This window comes from Patagioenas fasciata, chromosome 4 (assembly GCF_037038585.1).
Source record: "Patagioenas fasciata isolate bPatFas1 chromosome 4, bPatFas1.hap1, whole genome shotgun sequence".
Taxonomy (NCBI): Eukaryota; Metazoa; Chordata; class Aves; order Columbiformes; family Columbidae; genus Patagioenas; species Patagioenas fasciata.
This window is the reverse complement of record NC_092523.1, coordinates 13,069,453-13,089,649: the sequence shown is the minus strand read 5'-3', so window position 1 is coordinate 13,089,649 and position 20,197 is coordinate 13,069,453. Positions and strand designations below refer to the sequence as shown.

The 20,197-nt window shown below is 43.0% G+C and overlaps 1 protein-coding gene across 7 annotated transcripts in view; it reads left to right on the top strand.

Annotated features, from left to right (window-relative positions):
• Positions 1–7,246: 7,246 nt before the first annotated feature.
• Positions 7,247–20,197, top strand: part of SORCS2 (sortilin related VPS10 domain containing receptor 2) — a 558,451-nt gene continuing 545,500 nt past the window's right edge. For 6 of the 7 annotated variants that reach the window (XM_071808553.1, XM_071808551.1, XM_065836197.2 and 3 more), the window contains exon 1: positions 7,247–7,618. In XM_071808553.1, coding sequence (XP_071664654.1) covers positions 7,274–7,618 — 345 coding nt within the window. In that variant the 5' untranslated portion in view covers positions 7,247–7,273. Of the gene's footprint in view, positions 7,619–19,034; positions 19,142–20,197 lie in introns of those variants that run through there. The other variant, XM_071808554.1, reaches the window with a different exon arrangement.

The following is a 20,197-nucleotide window of genomic DNA, read 5'->3' as shown; positions in this document are numbered from 1 at the left end:
TTTTCTCAGAAATGCATTCATATTAGCAACTGATTAACAAAATGACACTAGTAAAAATGCTGGTAATGTTAGTTCAGAATGTGCTGTAAGACATTAACAGTATTTTTCAAATAAAAGGAACTGCGTATCTGTACCTATATGAAGCTGAATGTAAACCTGAGAATTACATCCTTCATACCACATTTTACTTACTGAAATACCCAAGTCTTTCCCAGCTTTACATATTTTCTCAAATAAGCTTCATGAAATTTTAGGACAGAAGCAGCATGAATGCAAAGCTATTCTGTGAAAAACAAACTCCCACGGTCTGGCTAGCCACATAAAAGAAAAAGCTCTTCTTGTTCTTTTGTGAGCTCTTAAGGTGTAGACAATTAATCCAACTCTCTCATGTTTTCAGAACTCTCCCCAATAATTGTTGGGGAGAAATTATGAAGGCTGAAGACAGATAAACTTACAATAGCCACCACAATATTATGCTTCAGCACATATTTTCTATTTTGGACTAAGCCACTTTTTTGGGCTCTGTGGCGTAATAAATTTATACAGGCTAGGTGGTTTTGTTTGTTTGTTTTCTGGCTGATCGAAGATAAAACTTTCGGGTTTCAAGGCCGCTTGTATTCCCTGTCAGCCTGTTTTGTAAGTGACACTAATTTTACAGCTTTTTTTCCTTTTATTTTATGAGCTGGAACAGGAAAAAATTATAGTGTGTATTTACCTACGTACTAGTAAAAATCCTGCAAGGTGCTGAGCTGTTCAGTTACTTTCATTGAATTAGATGAGAGCTGAAGATGCTCAAAGGATGAGGTTTCTAGACAACTGCAGTGACTTCTTGTTTATGGGCTCCTGGCATATATAAAGGTGGGTGGTTGTGTCAGTTTTCTCTGTATACCTGCTGTTTGCTAACTTGATAAAATTAGAAGCTATTTAGCTTTCCCTCAAATAATTTACAACTCTTCCAATTTTTTCTCATAGGTATGTATCAGTTAGTGTGCTTATATATGAACATAGCTCTCCATAATAATTAGAGATAATACACTATACTGAAATCCATTCTCTTGCATATTGTTCAAATTTGAATAGGATAATGGAACGTGTACCTTGTAGCTTAGTCAGTCCTCTACAGAACAAAGGCAGCAACTCATTTTTTAAACTTCAGAACTGCCCAAAGAAGTAGAATTTTGTTTTTCCAGTGACAAGTATTGCTTCCTATTAATTAGGCTTTCTTCTGTGGGCATCTGGGCCAGCTGCTGACAGCAACGTAACGGTCCATTAGTGTGAATGAAACAATCTGACATCTGCTTGATTTTTTTATTCTGTCAAATGGAACAACTATTGAGAAAAGTGTTATGAAACCTAGAAATTTTGACTATGGAAAGATATATTTTCTTGTAACTGTACTAATGCAAATAGAAAATACTTTGGATCCCGAGAGGCCTAGCTAAATAAAAACTCTGCTGTTTGGCATAAGGGAAATCAGGGTATGGCATTATGTGTTATAATTTGCATTTAGCACAGAAGAAAGCATTTGTTTTTTGTTAATTGGGTAACAAGGCAATAAAGCTTTGCCATTTATTAATTTGTTAGCTTAGAATGTGGTCAGAGTGAGTAATAAGGCTATTTTGGAGTCAGGCGTTTTGATAAGACATGTGAGATTAAGCTGTTTTCATGCACAAGCGTTTTGTCTAAAACCCTGCAGGTCACTGTGTTCTTAATGATGTTGTTAACATAAATACAATGTAAATGGAAATTTTTTTGGATCTAATTAATAGAATACGGTATCCTAAATGCAACTTGATATATTAATTTAAATCAACCTTTTAAAGAGGTAAACAATCTATAAGGAGCATGCTTAAATGGCTAATTCTTTCGTGATTTGCTACAATGTCATTCATCTGTGGTCATCTCCCATTATCAGCCTAAGAAGGCTGTGAGTATGAAACACATAACAAACTGTTATCAATATTTTTATTTGCAAAAGTATTTCTTAGGTCCAGTAGCAAAAGGAATATTAGCATTGCACCCTAGTTTCTGCTCAAGCAGAACTTGAGGGTTTCTGTAATACTTACAGTGTTTGATCAGAAATGAACCTGGTAAAAATAAAGTGGGTTTATTGAAGCCTTTTTAATCTTAATCTAGCCTTTTTAATCTTAATCTAATCTGACAGTCAGTAAAATGTGAGTAGACTTTATTAGTATAGCACTAATAATTCTGCCATTAACAGGAAGAAACTTGCCTTGGATTTACAATGCACTAATTCTTTTTCAAGCTTTTTCTATTTCTGTTCTGGGACTAGAGGAGCCCAGAGGTGTCTGATATGAGGTTATTTGTCTTTTTATCTGCCTGTGTGTATGTGCTGAGCCAGAGTTTATAGGAGACATAAAAGGTGCTAGAAATTTAGGGAAGCCTCTTTGTTTTAGGAATCCTTAAGCTCACTCTAAACTAGCTCTTTGGCAACCCTTAAGAAGTTCCAGTTAAACAAGCTTTGAACTGGGAAAGCTCTTCACCTCTCAGACTTGGTAGCTTATATTGCTTCACTTGTTTGGGTTTTCTAGACAAAATGATACTCACTAGTCTGTAAATAAGCTTCCCTCCTTCATTAACATTCTTCATGTTAAGAAACCTAGAAAAATCAGTAGCAATTATTTTCTCTTCTGTTCGCATTTCAGCTGGAATAGTGACAACAGAGTAAGAAATAATTAAATATTTTGCTCATGCTTTGGATTAGAAGTATGTTATTTTTATCATCCTTTGCATAACCGAACATTTCTGTGAAGCCAGATCAACCTTTGTTTTCTCTATTTGTACAGTACCTACCTAATGCAATTGGACCTTGATCTGTGATGTGATCCTCTGACTCTGGACAAAACAAATGTATGGTTTTACTTCTTAGGTGATTTAGCTACAGGACTTCGAATGACATTATTGGGAGTTATATAATGAAACTTCCATTCCAGTTTTGCAGACCTCAGCCTTCTCATCCAATCTTCTTGATACTCTGTCCTGGTTTTGTTAAAATCAAGTTTCTCTTTTAGTGAATTTGCCTGTCAGCTAAAGCCTTCATATTAGCTGCATTTTCCTGGAACACCAGATACATGTTTTGGTAAACATAGCAATGGAATGCAAACTTATTGATAAGGATTGATGCACATCTCGTGAGAGGGGCAACAAGAAACAGGTGACCAAGAAACTGACCAACAGAGTATAACATCCCATTCACATGAATACTTCATATAAAAGTGGGAGATCACGAGGATCTCGTCCCTTTTCCTTATGGCCGACTTTAGGAGAGGACCTTGCTAGTCGGCCCTGGGAACTGAGGCCTAGTGACAGACTGAATCCAGATTCGGTTTGCTGCAGAGTCCAAACCAGGACTTTGGGTGCCAGCTCTGCAGTTGCTGGGACTTTCAAGATGGGTTTTGTATATTTTGTGTTATTTTCTCTATTCTTATCAGTAGCATTAGTAAAACATTTTTAATTTTTCCAAGTCTCTTCTCTCTGTTCTTCTTTCCCTCCCGATTGCCTGTCCTTAGTGGGAACGGGGGAGAGGGAGGGGTAAAAAGGGGAAAGGGGGTGGAGGAGAGGGGGCTAACAATACATCTGGCACGGTTTCATTGTCACCCCACAGTCAAACCATGACATACTCATATTTTGAAACTATACTGTCATTAAGCGCACACAGTTGTGATGTAATGCAATACAGGTCTTGTTGCTACTATATCCCTAGTCTAGAGATACATTTCATTATTGTGAATTACTGATATATTAAATATGCTCTATTTATTAGATTGGAAGATTCAGTAAGTGCGTATTAATCCGTTTGATGTAAAATCTACTTCAACAAGCATTGAAGAAGTCGCCAGGTAAAAGCCTTTCACTTAGTGGCAGAAGGTCTTTATCTACCCTGAGAATGTCTGTTGCAGTGACAAGAGATGGTGCAAATATTTCATAGCATTGCCCACGTATCTGTCTTGGTTATGATAATCTCTAAAGGAGGAAAACAGAGAAGTTTGTTTCCATTTAACCCTTGACCTCTTAAGAGCCTGATACTAAGGGATTCAATCAGTGACAAGTTCAGTGGTAGGTTGAGCAATTCATCCTCATGTACTCCAATTCCACAATTAATACAGAGAAATACGAATTACATCAATTTTCTCTCTGCTTTAGCATCCTTCAGGTGAGATTTTTAATGCACTTCCCCAAGAAGAAAAGGCCTGTGCAATTATTCTTTGTCAGTGACTAATCAGTTGGGCTGTGTGTCTGTCCATCCACATTGGTCAACACCTTCTGAACCTGTAGGACAATTTCAACAAAATTGGCAAACAGGAGGAGGTCACAAAAATAATCGTAAGTTTTGTGACTGAGCAGACAAAGAGGACTTTAATAGTGGATTTGTTAGGTTCCCGTGAAGATACATGGGAAAGAATTCTGACAGTGTGAAAGGATTCAAGCAGACCTTGCAGTTGTCCATAAGATGCAAGGCTGGAGGAAACCAGGCTTCATTAGTTCTAGAACTACTGCTTGGTTTTCTTTCAGTTTTTGAGTCTCTTTGTGGGAAACATCAGTTCCTGACAGATATAAAGAGCCTGGGTCATAGGAACGTGGATGTTATCATCTCTTATGTGCTGCTCCCTGGCAGCCCAACCTGTGGAACACAGTGGTGAATGCAAAATGGATAAACATGACAAAGTCTGACTATATTCATTCAGATGAAGTATTAGGTTTGGTGTGCCAGTTTTAACATGTAAGGACTCGGGTCCTTCCATCTATTCTGAGTATTTTTAGGTTATTCTACCAATGTTGAGTAATATTCACGATTTCACAGGAGATAGGCCATGATGTCAGAATCAAAGTTATTGAATTCGTAAGAATGGACAAATCACCCCTTCATGTTGGTTGATATGATTGTGGTCTTCAACGATTCAGTGTTGCATTTTTTCCATTGTTCCTTCTGTGCAGAGGTGCAAAAGATGGAAGGTGACACACTCAACATGCAAGTGGTACCCCAGCAGAAATGATCTTCCCACTTGTGTGTTTTCTGTGAGCGGTTGAATCACTGCCTAATTCCTGTGTCCCCAAAGAACATGTCCAACCAGCAATGATTCAAAAAATGTTTGACCACCAGCTGTCACTGAGACCAGTCTGCAAGAGTCAAAGGGGTTTTCTCTGGAAAACTAACTTTCTGCCCACCTAAATCCAGATTTCGCCACCCCCCCACACCCAGCCCCTTACAAAGGCAGTGCTTCAGAGGGATAACACACAGTGAGGAAACTAACTGCATGCAAAGATCATTCTCATGCTCATGTTTCACTTCCTTTAGACAGCTTCTATAGCTTCTCCTAGGCTGCCTGAGCTTCCAGTATTGTCTCCAGAAATCAAGATTTGGGAAAAAAAGAAAAAAATCTACTTGTTTTTTACACAAGATGAAAAGTGCTGCAGGAATGAATCTAATATACAGCTCTTGAAGTGTCCCAAGCCAGGTGGTGCTGCCTCCCTGAGCTCCTGCCGGCTGCCCTGGCTCCTGCTGGCAGGGAGTTTGGGGCAGAACCAGAACCAGAACCAACTGGCAGCTGGAGGTTTCCAGGGGAGGCGCAATTTCTTCTGGTAATTCAGACATTGTGCTGGAGGAATGAGGGGAAGGGCTGTGCAAAGGCTGTTCTGAGGCTGTGGGGCTGCACTTGGGACTCTGAAAAAGTACTTTATTTGGAATTGTGGAAAAATGGAATTTTTTAAATGTAATTATTTTTATTTTTAATCTTTGTTCCTTTTGAAATGTGACTGTCATCCTGAATTTGAAGCTGCCTGATAGTTTGAGCCACTACAATAATAACAGGGCACGTTGTCATACGTTTCCTAGCATTGAAGACATACAGCCAATGTGTTACCATATAGCTTGCTGAAAATAATTTTTATGTGAATTTGGGGTGACCAGGTTACTTTAGGTCATTATGGTAGTCATCCCAGGCCTGCAAACAGTGTAGCAGAACCAGTGGATACTATTTTTTCTATTAATCTTCCTAGAAAAGCCTTTGTAATCCTAATTTTCTAGGCCATTAGGGTAAAGGCAGATTACAGCTAAAGCTGGTTTACTAACTTTACTCACCTTGGTTTTACCCAGCCCCAGAGCTCTTCTATGAGGTGTCATCTAATGGAATCATTACTTCCCCCTGTGGTCTTTCAAACATTTTCTGCCTCTTAAGCCTGAGCAACCTTATCTTACTGTGAAGTTACATTCAGCTTCAGAGCTGGTCCTGGACTGTGCAGCAGGTTGGACCAGGAATCCTCCAGAGGTCCCTGCCAACCTCAGTTACCCCGTGATTCTAATCTGCTCCCTCTTATGGCATCAGACTGCTTCACAAGCACTGATTTATTCACAGATACACAGCATGCTGCAGGGGAGCATGAAGAGCACCCAATCTGTGATGCCCGAATCTTCTTCACCTGTTTTGAGTTGGGCCGCACTGCACAGACCAGCCATGGCCTCTCCTGGCCCTGACCACACTGCCCTGGGCATTCCTTGGTGCTTCCATGGATCAGTCCCAAGTCATATGTCCCCACAGCGGGAAATACGGGATCAGTGATGGGCTCTGGATAATGCAGATGATCAGCCCGGAGCCTCCCAGGAACTGAGGGGCTGAAGACAGGATGGGGTCCCATTCTCCACGGACGCACTTCTTGTCTTAATCACAAGAATCATATGTTTTGCACCTGCTTCATGTGTTCCTCAGCATCTGGCTGCTGACAAACAGTCCCCTTTTGACTTCTTCCTCCAGCCGCTGGGGACTCATGGCCAAACCAGGGCCATGCCCTGTGCCGGCAGCGCCGGGGTTGCGTGCTCGCCCCCTGCGCCCCTTCCCCAGTAGCGCACCCGTCCCAAGAGGCTGAATGAATTTTGCTCAGGGCGCTCTCGAAAAGCGCCTGTCCCTGGAGCTTACCGTAAAACTTGACAAGCGGCGGGCTCTGCCGGTGCCGGCTCGTTCCTGCCTCGTCGGGAGAGTCCTGTCGCCGCCGCTGCTCACCTGGGCGCAGGCGGGTGCGCCCCTGACCCCGCCTGTGTCCGTGTGTCCGTCTGTGCCAGATCCGCCCCCCCCCCCCGCCCGGCGTTTCGGCGCGGGCCAGCAGATGGCGGCGCCGCCCCGGCTGGGCGCGCAGCCCCGCGCACGCCGCTGAACGCGAGCCCCGCTCCGGTTACAACCCTCCCCCGCCCCCGCCCTCCGCGGCGGTGTCTCCCTCCCCGCCACCTCCCCGCCTGTCACTACCACGCCGGAGAGCCACCATGGCGCACGGCGGGACACGCGTGTCCGCCGCTGCCGCTCCGCGCGGGGCCGCCCGCCTGCCACTTCTGCTGCTGCTGCTGCTGCCGCCGCTGCCGGGCGCCGCCACCGCGCTGCGCTGCGCGGAGCCCTGCGGCCGCCCGCGCCCCGGAGCGCTGACCCGCGGAGCGCGCAGCCCGCCGGAGCCGCGGCGCGTTGGCGGAACGGCGGCGGGGGACAGCCGCCCCAGGAGAGCATCCTCGGCAGCGGACCGGGAGCAGGTCTCCCTTATCAGCACCTCCTTCGTGCTCAAAGGGGACGCGTCTCACAACCAGGCGATGGTGCACTGGACGGGCGAGAACAGCAGCGTGAGTGCGAGGGGCAGTGCGGGCGGGATGGGGGGGTCCTTGCCGTTACCCCTGCCCTCACCTTTGCTTTGCTCCCCCGACTTGCGGGGCGCACATTGCCGCTGCCTCCTGCACTCTGCCGGGCGCGGTGCGGACGGAACGTGCCGCTCCCGCTGCCGGGCCAGGGGGTCCCCGCGGGCCGCGCTCAGGGCCAGCAGCGCCCCGACGGCCGGGGAGGTGAAGTCGGGAGAACAAGCGCTGCCGGGGTCGGGCGGCCCCGCGCACCCTCCACTACTTGCCCAGAAGTTCGGAAAGTTTGGGAGCGCGCATCTTGCAGAGGGGCCGGGGGCGCGGGGTGCGCCGCGCTGCGTGGAAGAGGGGAAGGCTTGGCTCCGGGGCGGCGAGGAGGTGTCCGTGTGCGATCGGCGTGTCTCCGGGTAAAGGAGAGGCAAGGGGCGAGGTGCGGCGCGGGGATTATCTCCTTCAGCCCCGCATAAAGTCCCAGATTAAATTGTCGAGGCTTAATCGATTCTCCTCGATTCAATCATCCCCGTGTAATCTTCCCCGCGCCTCGCTCTGCCTCCTCAAGCGCCGGAGAAAGAAAAATAACCCAAACCAAAAATAAAACCCAGCCCCGGGTTTGAAGTGCATGAAACCGGCAGGAGCTGGTGAGCGGAGCGGCCCCGCGGGGGATCGGCCGGGCGGGCGCGGAGCCTCCTCCACGGCGCGGGCGGTGCGTGGGGAGAGCCGCGGCTTCCCCTCCCCGCACGGCTCCGGGCTTCCCCCCGCCACGGCTCCGGGCTTCCCCCCAGCACGGCCCGGGGCTTCCCCCCCGCACGGCTCCGGGCTTCGCTGGATTTTCGCAAAGGTCCGGAACCCGCAAAGGTCCGGGAATAGCAGCAGCTCTCCGAAGATCTTTACAGCCTCCTTAATAGATAAAAAACGTGCGCTGGGACCAGTTTTACTGCATTAAAGCATCATGGTTCAGAACTTTCCGCGGTTAAAGCATTGTGCCTTACCTTTACTATTTAATTATCTGTTCTGGACAGCAGCTCTCACAGTGAGCACCTATAATCTGTTTTAAACTAATTTTCAATTTCAGCTAGTCTTCATTTCTTTGTGTATCGGCCCATTAATGGTTATGTATTTGCACGAGTGGTTTCAGGGATTTGGTGCTTCTAATTTATCCTTCGCTGAAACATTATAGCATAACAGTGGGCGTCATAGGTAAATATTACACAGCACCTTGCACTGTCTGCGTAACTTCATGGGCAGGAAAATATCGTTATGAAGGCTCAAGATCAACTTTCTCCTAGAGGATTTTAGTGTTTCTGGAAAACTCTTGAGTGTTTTTACTACAGTTCAGCTAAGCTCTGACTCTGCTTGAACTTTGTGAATTTAGCATAAAGTTTTCTTAAACTTGACTCAGTTCAGAGCGCTTGTGTTGTACTTCTCATGCGTATGTGAATTACCATCCTTCATCTAGGATGTCGAGTCCTGGTTTTTGCCTGTTTTGCTGGGGAGTTACCCAGGATGTGGAGCTGCTGAGGCTCCGTGGGTGAGGATGCAGCAATTTCCCTGAGCGCTGAGTGCTTGTGTTAATGCTCTTGTATAATCAGGTGTCAGAGTTGGAGTCAGCATCACAAGGCTTGACATTGTCAAAGACAGTTTTTGATTTGCTCAGGAAGGAAGCATAAGATGATGGCCATTTTCTCTGAAAAGAAAATGTTGCAAATCAGCAGCATCAGCTCTTCTGATTCTGTCCTTCCTCCATTTCTCTGCTGTTAAACTGCTGCTGTTTTTTTGTGGGCAGTGCTTGCAGGCTGTTAGGACTACTTCGTTGAATTCAGTATTACAAAGTTGGCATAAGTTCATTTTTTGACATAAAAGGCAAGTAACAGCTTTCATGCAAAGCACTCTGCACTTTAAAATGAATATAGTAGAACCCTGCTAATCCACATTTATGACTAGTGGTCTCTCCTCGCCTCTCTGTAAAGATTTAATAACAGATGCTGCAGTGAGGGTTTGTATTGCTGAAATGCTATTATTTTTTCAGAGTATGCTACTGTTCACTTACTAGAATACTACCAAGTAGTCTTTTCAAGAGCAAAGATAAATGGCAACTGTCAGAATAAATGAAAGTGGTTACAGTGTTGACTGCAACTTAGGGTTGTTTTTTTTGTTTGCCTAGTAACTATCTACTAATTCAGTCTCACAGGATGGTGCTCTCATCATGAATGCCTGCAGACATTCTCTACAATATTTACACATTCAATAAAAATACTTTTGCAGAGTTACTGTAAAAGTATGTTGCTTACTCTGCCTGCCATGAGGTGATTACCATCAAGCAGGACTGGATCTGAATGAGTGACCAGGTAATGAAAGACTCTTTGCTGCCTTAGCCCAAATGAGAGCAGCTGGTCTTTTTGCACTGGATGTTTTACAGTATGACTGTCAGCATTTTTTTGCAGCTTCTTCTCTCGTTAGCATTGTTTTATTGCATGCTTCCAGTAGAAGAGCTGATTTTAACAAAGGCTTCCCAAGAAAAATGATTTGTAAAGACAGTTTGTAGAGTCTTTTTCTTTTTTTTTTTTCTTTTTTTTTTTTTTTTTTTTTTTTTTTTTTTTTAAGAACTAGAAGAAATACATGAAGGCAAATGGAAGCAGGATGGGCTTAAGGGTTTGGTGAGAATGTTGCTACCTATGTGAAATAAAACCAATTGAAAATAAGTACCTGAATCAAAACATATTAAAAGTAGTCTTGAATGTTTGTTTATATGGGTATGTATGTATGCCTGTATTTATTGATGTCACCCTGGGTTGTTTTGGAGGTAGGAATGCTAACATCCAGTGCTTCTCAAACCTGGCACTTTACCCGGTGTTCTTAAATCTGTGGCAAGTCTTGCCTTGCCTGTGAAGCAGAGGCTTGAGCCGTCAAGTGCTTTCTGTCCCGAGCGCATCGCAGTCACTGGGAGGACTGTCATTCATAACAGTGGGGTGTTGGATCAGGCCCTGCGAACCTCAGGAGACATTAAGCAATCTGTAAGTGTCACCACGCACATTTGACACCTCATTGGAGGCACTCAGCACTTTGTAAACCAAGGAGCTTAACTAGTCCCTTTACCCTTTACAGCTGCGTGGCTTAAAATTTGACAGTGATGAGCTCCAGATGACCATATATCCTCTTAAACACCTCACCTAGTAAAATAAATGAAGAAGAAATACACAGTAGGATTATTCCTTTGAGCTCCGTGATGGAGAGACAAATAACCGTAAAATCAGAGGGGGCGGCTGCTTTTCTGAAGGATGTTCACCTGCATGAATAGTTCATTGGAAGTGCTACCATGGAGTACTCATGTGTGTGGATCAAGGGCAGATAAATAAGTTTGAAAGGGCCAGAGGTTAGGTTGATGTGCACATGGAGCTTTAAAAAGCTTGTGTCTTGTAAATCCTCCTGTGCCACAATAACAGGAGCATGTGATTTTTGGTTGCATGAGATGTCTTGAAAGAAACTAGGGAGGCTATAAATTAAATTGGTCCTCTCTTCTGCCCCTTCTTTTCTGTACTGTAGAAGTCTGACGTGCGCTTTATTATCCTCTTGTAATGCTGTTAATTTTGTGAATGAGGGAAACAGTGGATTTGATAGCACAGGAGCATATATAGTTGCGCTGATTGTAAAGTGAGCTTGTGTAACCGGGAAGATCCCTGTACACTTCCTTGCCTTGTCAAGAGAGAGCTGTGCAGGGAGGTATGCAAATTGCTCCCTGTTTTCTGTCCTCATTACTTTTATTTTTACTCTAATAATTAATTATTTATTAATGCCAGAAATGATAAGCATGTCCCTGACCTTTCTTGACAGCGTGATAGATAAAACCATCACTAGTGATGCAAGTCTTGCAAAGCCAGTCCTTGTGGTATCAAGAGCGTATCTGATTAGTGAATTCCTGCAATTAGTATTTCTGCTCTCTGTCCCCTATGCCTGCAGAAGTCTGTTGTGCACTATAACTTTCAAACAAAGGCTCATGCAAGTGGAACTAATTTTCTTTCCAGTCTTAAAATATCATAAACTGAAGACATGACAGGTGGGTAGTGCAGCGCACCATTTACTCTGGTAAGGGCTAGTGATTGACATTTGTGTAACTGATAAATAACGGAGTCGTGCATCAGAATATGTACAGGTAGTGTGCTTGCAGAATAGCCTCTTACTGTGTTAAGCTGAATGTGTATGTTCCCAGATTTACTAAAAATACACAACTCTTTCTGATTTTGCAAAAAACAGTCAATTAATGACAGCTTTTAAAAATCCTACTTTTCTTTAGAAGGGACCTTATAGTCATCTCAGGAGCTTATTTTATGCTCGGTAAACAACTTTCTTTGCAAAACTATGTTCTTTTTGACCCTCCTCAGAATTCCCATTGTGCATTAGTATGAACTGATCTAAAAATAAAATCAAAGCCAAACCAGAAATACGGTGAGAATGAGACTCGTATTCACAACTGATTTTGATTCATGAGCTGCTCTTCATGCTGTGTGCAGACTGCTAAAGTGTTGCAAACAGGACTTTGGCCAACTAGTTCTAAGTCTGCAGTTTCGTGGTGCCAATATTTCCTTTTCTTGTTTGTTGTCAAAATATCAAGTCCATGCAGGCACTTATTTGTCCAGTAAGTTGATGTCATGATCCCTCGTAAACACATAACTCTTTGTGATGGAAAATAAACATAAATATACACATTTCTTTTCTCAGACTTAATATTTAGCAGCACCTTATCAGAAAGGAAGGTTTATTGCACATCTACAGAAATTGCTACATAGAACTTCAGCTGATGGAGACTTTTCTGTATTTGGTCTACAAATACTTTGTTTAATTTAAAAAATATTACTTTGCGATATGGTTTCACCATATATGATTTATATAGTTCAGTGATCACTGAATGTATTCTTCTGGTAGATATTTAATTGGTTTTCTGTTTTGTTCAGTTTGAAATAAATTTTACCGAGGGGATCTATAAAAAGCATTGACTTTAGCATTACTGTAGCAGTATCTGTAACAGTATCTGTAACAGTAAATGTAATCATCTATGCAAACTGGGCAAAAGTCCATTTGTGGTAAGGTTTTGGTGCTGTTCCTCCAGCATAGCCAGGCTACTTTTTATAAAACTAAAGGGAGCATGAGGTCAAAAATCCTGACGACTCAGACTTTTGATAAATGGTAGATACATTACAAAGTGAAAGGCAGATTTCCCATAGGGAGTTATTTAAGAAAATACATCCCTGAGATGATAGTGTGATAAAAACCAAACAGAAACCAAACCAAATAATAGTATTTGAATGGAACAGCAGAATCCCACACAGAAAGCAGAATGATTTTAAACTGACAGAAGTTATTTGTTTTTAATGATGTAAAGTTTATGAATTAAGTCATTTATTTGCTTTTATCAGCCTCTGTTTTCCTTTCTTCCAGCCCTAGAGCTTGCTGGTCGTGTCGCTGCCTGCTGAGCTCTCTTCGCATTTCAGCGAATTCCAGCTGCTAAAGAAAAGAGAGAGCACCTCTTCTCATCCCCTAAGTAGACACTTAAAATTGATACATACTTTAATTAGTAAGTGTGTATTTCAAACATGCTTGAAAGTCCTCCATGCGCAGCCCTCCATGCCTGCAGCCATACCTGGTTTTACCTGGTTTGCTGGTTTAACTGGCATTGCCTGATTTGCTTAGGAGCCTTAGTGTGAGTAGGTACTACTGTGCCATCATTGGGAGAGTTTAAATCCAAGAGGGAAATTAAGCAATGAACATTAAAGACAGACACTGGATTGAAATCCTGTCTTTGGTACTGCTGATGTATTACACACGTATGACAAACCAAATTTGGCTTAACACTAGTCATTAGATATATGTTTAAGCTGTTGGTAGCAGGTTCACATATCACAGTGGGAATGTAATGCATTCTTCCCAAGCTTGACAGTGCTAGGAATCTACTGGTACAGATCTTTGGAGAAAGAAATGAGGACATCCCTTTTGATTTTATTAAAATTCAATAGTCTAATAGATTCTATTTGGAAGAACAGAAATGGAAAATGATGAGCTTTTCAGAAAAAGAGTAATTGTTCTGCTAAAATGGGAGGTTCTGTAAGGTGTGTACTGATTTATGAATTGAAAACATGAAACTGCCCAGGTTATAGGAGTTTTTATGCTAAGCCCTTTGTATGTTCAAATAAAATATTTTATAGTTGTGTCAATTAAGAGCAAAGGATGCTAGCATAAGGAGAGAGAATCTGCAGTACAATGCAAGTGAGATCCTTCTAGTTCCTGAAAGCACAAATTAATTTAAGCAAAGCTGAAAGTGTGGGTTGAAAGTAGTCTGCAGTATATGACTGTTCACCGTAGCTCAGGATGAAACTTGATGACCTGCAACATTCCTTCAGCATTTTTATTCCCATAGTCTCACATTCTTTACCAAACATTCCCATCCCCAACCCCCTGCTCCAGTAATAATAATTTAAAACCCTAACAAATCACCAATGACAAAACCACTTTTGAAAGAAATAATGGATGGGAACCTTTGTCGTGCCTTCAGCGTTCAAGTCTAAGCTTGGACTTCTGCAGCTGGAATGAAGTGGAGATGGTCTCTGGACTGATCCCTTCCCTGATGATGTTAACATTTGTACTTGAGAAAGCCTGGATTAGTTGACTTCTGAAGGCATGTATCTCTCTTGCCTTACTGTAGTGTGGCCTGAATGACAAACTTCGATGAAACACAGAATTTATTTAGTATTATCCCTGACTTGGATATCTGGAGTTTATTGCTGATGCAGGTATTTCCTTCTTTTCTTATTGTAGCTTGGCTGTTGGAGTTTCAGTTATGGATTAAGACCCTCTCATGATGGGTATTGCACAACCCCAGTGCAAAAAATACAGGTGCAGTTCTAAAGATTTTATAATTACAGTTTTACCTACATACAACCCTGAGAAGCAGAATTATATGTTTAAAGGTTGTACATTGACAGCGATTACAAACAGGTCAACGTTTCAGTCCAGTGGCTGCTCCAACAGCTGTTTAAGTATTTTTTTCCTAGTGACTCGGAATATTCGTACATAAGCAGTCATTGAATCACACACAGAATCACAGAATGTCAAGGACTGGAAGGGACCTCGAAAGATCATCTACTTCAATCCCCCCGCCAGAGCAGGAACACCCAGATGAGGTTACACAGGAAGGTGTCCAGACAGGTTTTGAATGTCTCCAGACATGGGGCAAAGCCTAAAATTCCCCCTCTGAGTTGACAGTTAATCAGGAGTTCAGAAACGTGCCCACTCTGTGTGTATGTATGTAGGTATGTTTTTCTGTTTCTCTTTTCCAAACCAGTAGATCTGCAGTGAGCCAAGAAAAGGTGGAACAGTTTCAGCAGTAAGGGTTGTGAATCTCTGTTCTGGCAGGAGATGTGGATTTCAACTCTTCATGCGGAAGGGGAGTTCTCCCATGAGAAGCCGTCTCTCGAAGGGAGTTGCCACTCTGAGATGCTCAGTGTCGTAGGTGTGTGCTGCCACATCTGCTGGGCTCCCTGGCTTTGGTAAGAGGAGTAGAGAAGTGCTGTGCTTATGGATCCGATTGAGTTTTGTCAGCGTTGGGTGACAACACTGTGGAAACAGGAGAGATGTCAAGGTACTGCTGTCTTAGGGAACTGAGAGCGCAGGTGTTGTGCTGGGCAGAGCTGGTGCTGCTCTGTGTGCCCCGTCAGCGTGTCTGTGAGCTCTGGAGCAGTTCTGCAGTGTTCACGGGGATACCATGGTCAAATTGGAGACTTGGCCAGAGGTAGAATGTGAGGTTCCTAATGAATGGCTATTGGGTTAGACTGAAGCTCAACAGGAATACCCAGGAACTTTGCCAGTTACCTCACCAGTATCCTGTGAAATAGCACTTGCATTACACAGCTGATTTTGTGCCTCATTTCCTATCTGCAATGTGAGAATAATGGTGCTTCTCTATCTCTTGGGGTTGCTGTTGTTCTAAATAAGCTGGGCACTTTTATATCACAGTAATGGTTATCATATAAACACCTAAAAGAGGGAGTACCATAGAAAATAAAATCTGTGGTTTCCATTTTCCTTTGATTGTTTCACAGTACAGTGTAGGAATTAGAGAAGAAAAGGCTTTCACAGGTCATGCATACTTCTCTGCTCTGATGTTTGTTTGGATCCAGGCTCCTTTTAATTTGTAGTCGAGTTTAATTTAAGTACCTAGAGTTTGGTGCTTCAAGATCTTTGAACAGACTTAAGATTATGTGGCCAGAAACATTTTCAGTGACACTTAACCTGTATTTAACATAGTCTTTTTCTGCCCTCATTTACTGGTATACTGAAATACTAATAACTGTGCTTCTTTCTTGCTGTTTGTACTTTTGCTCCTCTTGTAGACTAGTAATTATTTATCTGAATAACTTGTATTTTGTCTTTTAAAATTTTCTTTTACAGCTTACTTTTGATAGCCCTTTAATTGCACCATTTGGATAGGACAGTACCTACATATAATAGTAGCTACCTAATGTGTTTTTGACAGGCACATTTTTAGAAATGTACATACACACAGACATTATTGTTCATTTCTGACTTATCTATAATCTCTCTAATGTCCTCATGATTATCTGTGTTTTCTAAAAAGAAAACCACAAAACAGTAAGTTTTTTTCTTTTTTTTTTCAAAGTAATAAAACCACCTAAATAATTTGGTCATTAGCAAAAAAGCTAATTTCTGTAGTATCTGTGCAGTAACATTGTTAAAAGTTTGTTCCAGTAGATGAAGTAGATGTATTTAATGTTTGTTTTTTTCCCCATTCACTTTATGAAATGCGTTTCTTTCCCAGTCTTTGGAAGCTCATTGGAGCAACAGTGAAACTGCATGAAGTGTTGTAGAAGAGTATTTACAAGCACCAACTACCGGGATATGTCCTTATTCCTACTGAGCAGCAGGCCCGTGTTTACTGGCCAGTGTGTTCAGTGTTAGCAGATGGCAAGCTACGCTCTGTGAAAACACATTTTTTATCACCGTTACTGTCTCTGCTCCCCAGACTGCGAGTGCCCCAGGAACAGAGCGGCCTCCCCTCCGCACGTATAGGAGCAAAACGTGGTACACTGGGGCTCTGCTCTGAGTTGGTGGCATTTAAGTGCTTCTCTAATACAAATAAATGATCATGATGATGACTGAGGGTTGAGCTGTTCCACCTGTAAATTGTGGCAGTGTGTAGCTTGACCTCCCTAATTCAAGAGCTACAATAAAGTTGCTTTTTCAGGCTTTGAAGAACAGCCTGTTTGTGGTTAATGCATTCCCACACTTGCCTCCCCCAGCAATTGTCACGGCAAGACAGATGCCCAAGGGGATGGGGCTGGAGGGTGACTGGAATATGTTGGACTTGCTCTGTGAGCTTTGGGCAGTGTTTCACAGTGTTAAATGTGACTGATTCTGAAGAAATAGTTGTTTCTTCATTGAAAACACGATTGTATCAGAGGATAGTAGTTGCTATAAAATCCTCTGGGGTCTAAGTTCAATAAGATATTTTTCTTGTGTTTGCTAGCAGAAAAATACCTTGTGACTTGCTCTTTTCAGAGAACTGGAACCACCTGTGAATCTAAGGCATCTAAATCTGCAGCAGTACTCATTAAATCTTCCCATTTATGGAAAGCAGTGTATTCCTTTCTCGGTTCTTCATTTATGCTCCCAGGTATTATGTTGGGTGTTCAGCATAAGCGGGCATCACTGTTAGCATAGACAGAGATAAGAGTATAACCCTGAGGGAACTTGTGAACCCCTTCTGTATGGACACCTCTTCATTATGCATGGTTTTTGAGAGGCTCCATGGATAATGCATAAAAACAAATAAAACAAAAGCAACACATGCCAACGACAGGTGGATTACCCTCTGTGAGCACAGAGCTACCTTTGCCTATCAGTTACTGCCATGAGGCAGTGGGGACTTATGGTGATGTAGTGAACATACATGTCGCTCCAGCATTCAGCCTGTTAAAGAGCTCAGGAGCTGAACTCTGGGCAGATCTGTAGCAATAAATGCCTGGAGATGCCTCAGGAGACAGGTGCTGGAGACCTGTAACCACATGCAGCTGGGTGGCACAGAAACACTTAGGCTCTTCTGCCCAACTCACCTCAACCTGCTGTGATCTCCCCAGTGAGAAGCCAGAATTTAATTATTTGAATGCTCTGTGTGTGTGTTTGTACTTACAGGCTCTACTCTTGATGATTCTTAAGCCCAGTATCCCATTCCATGGCAAGCTGGCGTTAACCTACCTCTGTATCTGAGTTCCCAGCTGGTTTTGAGAGTGATCCCACCCTGCTCTTTCAGAGCACTTTGTGGGTCCCTGTTGAGGCTGGTAGGGTTCACATTAGATTTGACTGCTGCGTGTTGGTTTGTGGCTATACTACATGAACATCCTTCCTTCTGGCCTCTTTCATTTCAGTCTTGTAAACCGCTCAAGTTTAATTGACGTGTATAGGACTCTGGAGTCTTAGGTATTGTAGTATTTCATGTGGTTAGAGCACAGAAGCAAACAGGTTCATGAACTAAAAGCTTTCCTCTCGTAGGCTGAGATGCCCCCACACAGGCAGTTCATCAGAACTGCAGCTTTTGATTTAGAGGGCCATTTCTTATTTTGTTAATTTGTTTAGTTTTTAATCAGTGGTTTTCCATGCTTCCCTGCCCATTATCCAACCGCATAATGGCAAGCATGTCAAAAGCTCTCAGCTGCCTTGAGAGCAGTCTTGAAACACGTTCTTTGCCCTGAATGAGAAGTACAAAATAAACAGAAACTATGCAAAACATCCATGTTGGGAGTCTGGTGGCTTTGGAGCGGGAGCTGTGTCCTGACTGCAGAGGCTGAGTGAGCTCCCTGGTTGCCCTTGGCTGTGCCGCTGCTGGGGACAGAGAATTGGGAAGCTGTTAGTATCGGTGGCTCTGAGCTTTTCTTTCCCCCTGGATGAGGGAGGGAAGTACTGTCAGAGTCAGCTGAGACCCAATCCTGTTCTTTTTGAGGTTTCACAGCCTGATAGGAAAAACAAATATGAAAGAATCCGGAGTTATTTTTCCTCTCTTGTATGTGACATCGACCGAGATGCTGCTGAGCACATGCAGGAGGGAGGAGGATGTGTGGATGGAGCAGAAGTGCTCATATTTTTGGAGAAAGCAGCCCACTCTAAATGCTTTAAATTTCTCTTGGGTCACAGATATTATTATTAAACTCTGTCTAAAACCACTCTAAAGAAGTAAGAAAGTATCTTGCTCATAAGCCAAACAGCATTTTTGTAGCTCCATGAAACCCACTTTTTGATTCACTGATTAAGCTGTTGGCTCCTACCAGCTTCTGTGAAGGAAGATGCAGAAGGAATGCACTCCCCTGCACCCAGGCTCAGTCAGGCACCTCTGCTTAAAAACTCCACAATGTAGCTCTGCAAGCACATTTTCAGTTCACAATGAAATACGTATGTTCATCTTCATGCAGCGTCTCTCAAGGGCTACTATGCAGAGAACTGAGGACCACTAATAAGGTATTTTCCTTTTCCTTTCTCCTTTCCTTTCCTTTCCTTTCCTTTCCTTTCCTTTCCTTTCCTTTCCTTTCCTTTCCTTTCCTTTCCTTTCCTTTCCTTTCCTTTCCTTTCCTTTCCTTTCCTTTCCTTTCCTTTCCTTTCCTTTCCTTTCCTTTCCTTTCCTTTCCTTTCCTTTCCTTTCCTTTCCTTTCCTTTCCTTTCCTTTCCTTTCCTTTCCTTTCCTTTCCTTTCCTTTCCTTTCCTTTCCTTTCCTTTCCTTTCCGCTTTACAACATGGTTTTTGTAAGGTGGGCTACATTTAGAGGGCATCGAATCTTGGTATTCCTTTTAACAATCTCATTGCTCCTGAAGACGTCTAAAAGGCTGTATTTTCTAAATTCATTGTATAAGCACATTGTGCCCTATGTTACATTTCTTTATTTAAAAAACCCGTGGGGTGAGGATGGTGATGATTGATATCAGGCTACCATATATAATCGGTATGAGAGTTAGGCTGTTAGCTGATAACTTATCAAGGTGATTTTTTTTTTGTTTTTTAGTTTAGCTAACTGCAGAAAAGCCACTTTTAAACTGGCATGAACTGGCGTAACATACAAATTGAGTGGAAGGCAAGCTTCTTCATCAGTGGGTGGACTTGGTTCGGCTTGGTCAGTCTGTAAGCACGCAGGAATGTTTGAACTCCTTTTGCATGAAAATAAGACCCTCTGCTTTCTGTTGGAATCAATGTCCATATTATTGTGAGGAATTACATCTTGTCTCTAACGTTTGTGACTGCAAAGAGACTGCTCCTGAAGATGGGAATGTGAAGGTAGAGAAGGATATGATGATATGATCTTTATCTTGGTTGCAGAAAGTGCCAGCAAGTCTGGTTCTTGCATTGCTGTGTTTTGTGAAGTACAGCGAGGCTCCCTGAGGGAGCAGGATTCAGTCCAGCCTGATGTTTCACAGAGTCGGCAGCTCAGAAGTCAAGCCCATTGAGATGAGAGCACTGAAATTCACATTTAGGCATAGACCGCATGCCAGGAAATAACATAAAGACTTTGTAGTCTTTGATCCA